This window comes from Astatotilapia calliptera, chromosome 19, assembly GCF_964374335.1.
Source record: "Astatotilapia calliptera chromosome 19, fAstCal68.1, whole genome shotgun sequence".
Taxonomy (NCBI): Eukaryota; Metazoa; Chordata; class Actinopteri; order Cichliformes; family Cichlidae; genus Astatotilapia; species Astatotilapia calliptera.
The window spans coordinates 24,244,634-24,251,185 of record NC_137440.1 but is presented as its reverse complement, the minus strand read 5'-3'; the positions used below and the strand labels follow the sequence as shown (position 1 = coordinate 24,251,185).

At 39.9% G+C, this 6,552-nt stretch overlaps 1 protein-coding gene across 2 annotated transcripts; it reads right to left on the bottom strand.

Annotated features, from left to right (window-relative positions):
* Positions 1 to 1,812: 1,812 nt before the first annotated feature.
* Positions 1,813 to 5,926, bottom strand: LOC113011753 (protein yippee-like 5). 2 transcript variants are annotated; one of them, XM_026151462.2, is made up of 3 exons: positions 5,736 to 5,926; positions 4,032 to 4,203; positions 1,813 to 3,925 (listed from the first exon to the last, which is right to left on the bottom strand). In XM_026151462.2, exons 1-3 carry the CDS (start codon positions 5,909 to 5,911, stop codon positions 3,701 to 3,703), a joined length of 573 nt encoding a protein of 190 aa, XP_026007247.1. In that variant the 5' UTR covers positions 5,912 to 5,926; the 3' UTR covers positions 1,813 to 3,700. The 2 variants fall into 2 exon arrangements, with proteins under 2 accessions (XP_026007247.1, XP_026007248.1); XM_026151463.2 differs by having other exon boundaries at positions 4,032 to 4,175; positions 5,736 to 5,900.
* Positions 5,927 to 6,552: the final 626 nt, after the last annotated feature.

The following is a 6,552-nucleotide window of genomic DNA, read 5'->3' as shown; positions in this document are numbered from 1 at the left end:
TTTGTGCGCATACACAAACACTCATATACATGTCACAAATATACATGTCACACACATTCTAGTCTACCATAGACAACCAAAAAGGTCAGGAGCTTTGAAGGTGAAGTGCAGTCGCCATAGTAACTAATGTTGACTCCCTTGTCTCCTGGCAACAGTATGTGGAGTGATGTCAGTGGAAAGCATGCCATTTTCTCCCAGTGACAGAATGATGTCACTCCTTTTGTGTGTGTGAAGAGAGAGCTGGAAAGAAAAGTTTATTTCTATATTATACATATCTGCTCTCCTGTGGGCACGGGAGAGCGGGCAGACACATCCAGTCGACAAAAAGTGAGGACATACTAAATTAGCTGTCCGCAGATGATGAATCATTGGACAATTACAGATGCATTTATCCACCCACTTTTTCTCTTGCCCCACCCCCTCACCCCTCGCTTTTCCACCTCTTCATCTGAATGTATCTTCGTCTGTATCTGAATATAACTTCAAAATTGCCCTGATGGGTTTGACAGTGGGTGGAAGGAAGATGGATGATTCGCATAGGCTATCATCTACCTTTTTTCTCTCAATTAGATTAGCTTCCAAAAGTCGGACTCTTTTATTAGAACAGTACTTTGATGGATATGTAGGAGGCATCTGGGGTCAAAGTTTTCAGGAAACTCAGTATCCCAAATTTCTCCCCTAGAGCACTTGTACAAATAGAAATACAGCCATCTTACATAAAGATTGTCACATCTAGACTATCTAGTTGCATGCAGGCTAATAGGATCAAGACAGTGTAATTATCCTTATCTAGCCGGATAGCTTTTTCAATAACGACTGCAGCAGACAATCCAGAGGTTAGGCACAGCCGAAGTCACTGAATTATAAAGTAGCACTGTGACTTCTCTGGAGCTAGGAGTCTCACTTTTGCCTCTGGTTCTATCCAGCTTTTAAATGGGTGTAAATAGCTGTGGAAACCATAAAGCCTCGCACATCCATCAAAAAATGGAGAACAAGCAACTACGATGGGTACGAAAATAGCCGTGATCAGAAAAGTATATTGTGTTCAGCTAACTTAATATTTGTTTGAGCTGGGTTTAGTGCATTGTGCCTGCAGGAGTGACTGCAGAAAAGCAGACCTGTTGTTGATTCCACCACAGTGACACAGACCATTACAGACACACCAACAAAGAAGCCCTCCTACAGGAGCTGAGCTATAAATAACTCTACAGCGGAGATGCAATATTAGTGGGTGGATCAGAAGTTAGTCGTCACTTCCTATTTATAAAGCAAATGCAGTCAAATTTTACATCGTGGGTGATTCATACTGAGTGGTGAATAGCTGGGATTAAAATGGGACTTGTTTTGATGTGGTCCATTCTTGATTTCCTTTTTAAATGACATTTTCTCTAACGGTTAAGTAAATATTTTCAAGTGTCAGACATCTAATCAAATATATCATTTTTGAGTTCTCTTATTTGTTTTTATCTGCTTCAGGGAATAACATCTCTAATATGTCTTGCCAGACTGCAGTGAAGCTCTACAGATCTTGCCAAGCAGGTTTACGTCAGAGGCAGGCAAGGGATTCAGCATCACCCTACCAAGGAAAACATCTTTAACCTGGTTCTCTGTATTCTGCTGCCACCTAGCGAAGAAATGCTTAGGTTTTGATCATGATGGCACCTACCAAATCCTGGTATTTTCATGTCCCAATGTGTCTTTCATTTTCAGAAATGTTAACGTAAGAAGGTTTTGCCAATTGATAGCAACTACAACCACACCTGCCTTCTATTAAGAGCATTAATACATTAAAATATTCAGTGAATACTGTCATAAGGTTTAAACCCAGGTACTACATCTTTATTTAGAAATCACATCAGAGAAAATCTAGCCATAGCCATAGAGGAAAACAAGTATCATATTAATCCCCCAAACAAGAAAATATGTCATAACATAAACATAATCGATCAATAAAACAATAATCAGATAATATAAAGTAAAAACAATTGCTATCAATAAAATGCTAAACGTGAACAACAAAATGATGATATTCAATTGTGGCCACTAGCTGTACACTGCACTGACTTTGGAACATGAGTGGTTTCAGTGTCCTGGATATTTTTTTTTGTCTTCTGGAAATTAAAACTTGCACCGTCAAGCATGACCTTGCAAAAAACAAGCAAAACATTAAGTGTCATTAGTGAAGGCTGGACCATTCTGGTAACGCCCAAAGCATAAACAAGGTAACATCAGGGCTGGGTGGCTGTGCTCCAACCCAGTCCCAAATTAACCTCAAATGTCAAGTAAATTATTTTATTTTACAGTTTGACAATATAAAATGCAGGCTCTGGCCTACTCCAACAGCAAGGGCTTGACTTTGAAGATAAATACTCAAAGCTTGCCTGGCTTTGTGTTCTAAGAAGCGATTCATCTTATGACCAAACATGCCCCAAGCCTAGGATTATAAAGAGGATGTGTCACAAACCTGAAAGTAGCTCAGCAGCATTTGCATTGATATGTTTAACGGTTTAAATACATGTACGATGGTCAAATACAGTACTGAACATATTTTTAGATTCAAGAAAATGCTGTTTGATGAATGCCCACTGCATTGTGTTTTTAGTTATTCCTTCAAAACCTGTACACTTGTCCCACACAATCACTGAGCGACTTTCAAATTTGACCTATTCTCTAAAAATCCTTTCCTTTAAGCTGCCACGCAGTCAGAGAATGTCTCCATCATTTTTCAGACGCACTGTGTCACACTGAAGGCGAACGGCTGAAAGGAACATGCTCCTGACAAGTCACTAAAGTGGCATGCTGCTCTTCACACGCAGAGGCACAGAATCCATGGTAAGCTAAACACAGGTGGAACTGAAGTAAACAGGTTGTCTACTCTCTTCATTTGAAATACGTCATGTGTTTAAAATAATGAGCCTAATCTAAAGAAAACTACTGTTCAGGCACAACAATGAATACTTAAATATGACATCAATCTGTGCAGTCCTCACTGTATCAGTGGGATGAGAACACAATTACATCCACTACACTGCAAGCGAAGAAAAGGTAACTGACACATAATCAACTATCATGATATTGAATGCATTCAGTGCAACCAGTAACAGATACATTGGGTCAACATTCACAATACGGAAACACAAATACCACTAAACCAGTATGTTCGGCTCATTTAACAGCGGTATGGAGCACTGGCTGGTCGCTTTGCCCATGCCTGGATAATGATCATACTAAGCTCCACTAGCTCCTGTTACACAAACAAATAAAACAGCTAGCAAATATTCTTTAAAATGTGACTGATCTGCGTATTATCATGAATGTATTTTAATTACCATGAAAGTGTGGCACATGCCTTGTGGATCAGTGATGACAACTGTGTATGAGACAGTGCTTAAATGCTTTAGCGAACTCTCTAAGAGCATTTCCAGTTGTTTCAATTGACTGCCCTGTGATACATCAATCAAAAGGTATTTTGGGGAAGTCTATTCAGCAAGAATAGATCAAGCACACCAATCTTTTAGTCAGCAAAGATCTAAGATCATTGGCCAGAGAGAGAAGGGGAGTGGGAGGGTGAAGCCAGAACTTCACTGACCACTAAGTCTGCAGGTGGTGGTGTGCAGCACAGAGGCAAAGGGGGCAAAGGAGAAGGAAAGGAGGGCACAGGACTGAGCCTTCCCACTCAACCTAATACCACTTCAAGGACTCAGGAGTTATCTGAGGGGACATGCTCTTCAAAGCCCTCACTCTCCCTAACCAATGCCCTCTCCAGGATGACCCGGCCCTCCTTGTACCGCTGACTGTCCTCAGTAGCAAACTCATAGATCCAACCCAGCTTGCTGTTGCAATTCTTGCAGCTGACGTCCCTCACCATGTGTCTGCCGGTGAGCATCACTCTGTCCTGCACCTCACTGTACTGGAGGTTCACCACCTATAGGGAGGAGTTTAAGTTAAAGTATAACTAATGAATGCCTGTATTTCATTTGGTTTAGAGAAACATGTCACAGATGGTGTGTTCATGGCTAATTTCACTGTACCTTATTGAAGAGGAAAGCTCTGCCTGTGGCTCCTGTGAATCGTGTGGAGATTAGCTCAGACCTATTAGTCAGGATTGTGTCACAGTTGGCACAAGAGAAGAGACGTGTTCCGCCGATGTGGTCCAAGAAGATGCGCCCCATTGTCTGTTTACCGGGATTGACTAAATTAAGGCTAAAACATGAGAAAATTAAATAGTACGCTATGTATTCTAAGACTGTATTCTGGACTGATTGTAAACAGTATGAAGAAAGTGACCCCTTATAAAATAATACCCTTTAGCTGGCCAAAGTAATAATGCATATCAGTCTCTAACTTTTTTCTGGCATGTTCCACAACACAGAATTGTTTTTTAATCAATCATTAACAATACAAGTTGAATACACATATATAAAGGAGTCATTCAATCTCTGTTCATCAAATAAAAATAAATACATTAAAACTTGGGTTTTTTAAAGATTTGTTTGTTTAGGAATATGTGGAAAACTATCTGAGCTCAGTCACTCACTTATCATAGCTGTTTTACAAGTTAAGAAAGAAAGAAACTTGAAATATCCAAAATAATTGTACCAAATAAAAAAGAGGGTTGTTCTCAGAGATATTAAGGCATAAGCATAATTTAAGCATGATTATGGAAAAACAAACAAACAAACAAACAAAAAAACAGTTTCTGTTATTATCACAAAAATCTATTATGCGTTCTCTCTATATGGACTGGGGAAGATGAATGCACTAGCTTACGATTCTTAACTATGTTTTGAATTGTACACATAATACAATACTTTGGTAAAATTGATAGCACAGCCACTGAAAGAGTATCAGTAAAAACATGAATGTTTCTACTGATACTGAGAAAAAGTACTGTTTTCTCAGTTCCCTTAAAACACAAATATAATCCTTAATAATAATAATAATCGAGATAAACAAAAAGAAGGAGCAAAGAGACAAAAAGCCACAAAAAATAGAATCAAATGGCTTTTTCAACTTGCTTATTGTTACTTTGATTACAAACAGCTGCCTTTGCCCATTTGTCTAATTTATTATCAAAAATACTGTCCTTTATATAACTGCTTACAGAAGCTTAATACATCCGTCTATGTTTTAAAAAATTCCTATAAATAGGATAAAAACATTTTCATTTCATTAATTTTTCATTCGTCTTTTCTATTCTCATCTCAGGTCAGGCTTTGTAAGAACCGGGATCAGTGGCACATCATCCCAGCCCTCTGAAAAATGCTCATCAATTCCCATTATTTTGTATAAAATTTGGTTTCTTTTGTTTGTTTGTCAGTGGAACATGTGGAAACTAAGGTGTAAATAATCTTAACAAAGAGCACTCCAGTCGCCTTGGCACAGTTTCTCCCTGTTTCAACACTTTAGTCGTTACAACCACAGAAGTACTTCTTGTTCCTGGATGCCTTGTTATGAGTAATACTGGCTGTAGATGGCAGCTGGGCTTTGCATGGTGTCGATGCAATTATGAATAATGGAAAACAAACGAAGCAGAGATTTTCCCAGCTACCTAAAGAGAATACTTCAGAGGATTTTCATTGGGATTTTAGATAACCTAACCGACTGGTTTCGTAAAAATGCACCGAGCCAGCGTGTGAATGGAAGCTAACGCCAGGTTAGCCATTCAGCTAACAGAGTCAACAAGCGACCACAAAACAGATAATTCTACTAAACTCCAAATGACGGCTGCCTACCTTTTCAAATTCGGTCTGGTGACACAAAATGTCGTGCCCAGCGATGGTGTCACCGACTTTTTAAAGTAAATTTCAGTCGCACATCTGCTGTTTATACCGTTGTCGTCGTCGTGGCTTTGTTTTTCTTTTTCAGCTGTTCCTGTCCTCTGAGCTGAGCTCCAAACTAGTATCAACATCCGGTTTGTGACGTAGCTCCCTCTGCAGCAGCGACATACGGGTTTTCCGCCAGGTGTCAGCATATAACATCTATTCTCAACTTCTGAAAAATATGCTCCGTTCTCATTAAAATCGTTAAAAAATAATACTGAAGCTTATTTTTTTTTTTAAAAAAACATAATATCTGGATATAACAAAAATTTTAATATACCAAATAAATAAAGAAAAGCTAAACTACAGTAACTCTGATCTGCGGGCAGTAATAATATAATAATAATGGATTGGATTTATATAGTGCTTTTCAAGGCACCCAAAGCGCTTTACAATGCCACTATTCATTCACTCTCACATTCACACACTGGTGGAGAGGCAAGCTACGGTTGTAGCCACAGCTGCCCTGGGGCAGACTGACAGAAGCGAGGCTGCCATATCGCGCCATCGGCCCCTCTGGCCACCACCAGTAGGCGGTAGGTGAAGTGTCTTGCCCAAGGACACAACGACCAGGACAGAGAGCCCAGGGATCGAACCGGCGACCTTCCGGTTACAGATACGCTTCCCAACCCCCTGAGCCACGGTCGCCCCAGCCCCCCAGCAGTCTATCCTTCAAGCTCGGTTCCTCTACCAGAGGCCTGGAAGGTTGAGGGTCATGCACTGTATCTTA

What these genes read in the sequence shown, in the direction of transcription:
- LOC113011753 (XM_026151462.2), bottom strand. Translation starts at nt 5,911, where the DNA reads ATGTTGATACTAGTTTGGAGCTCAGCTCAGAGGACAGGAACAGCTGAA. An exon ending in ACCAGACCGAATTTGAAAAG is followed by an intron (nt 4,204 to 5,735) that starts GTAGGCAGCCGT and finishes CTCATGTTTTAG; the next exon opens with CCTTAATTTAGTCAATCCCG. An exon ending in GAGCTTTCCTCTTCAATAAG is followed by an intron (nt 3,926 to 4,031) that starts GTACAGTGAAAT and finishes TCCTCCCTATAG; the next exon opens with GTGGTGAACCTCCAGTACAG.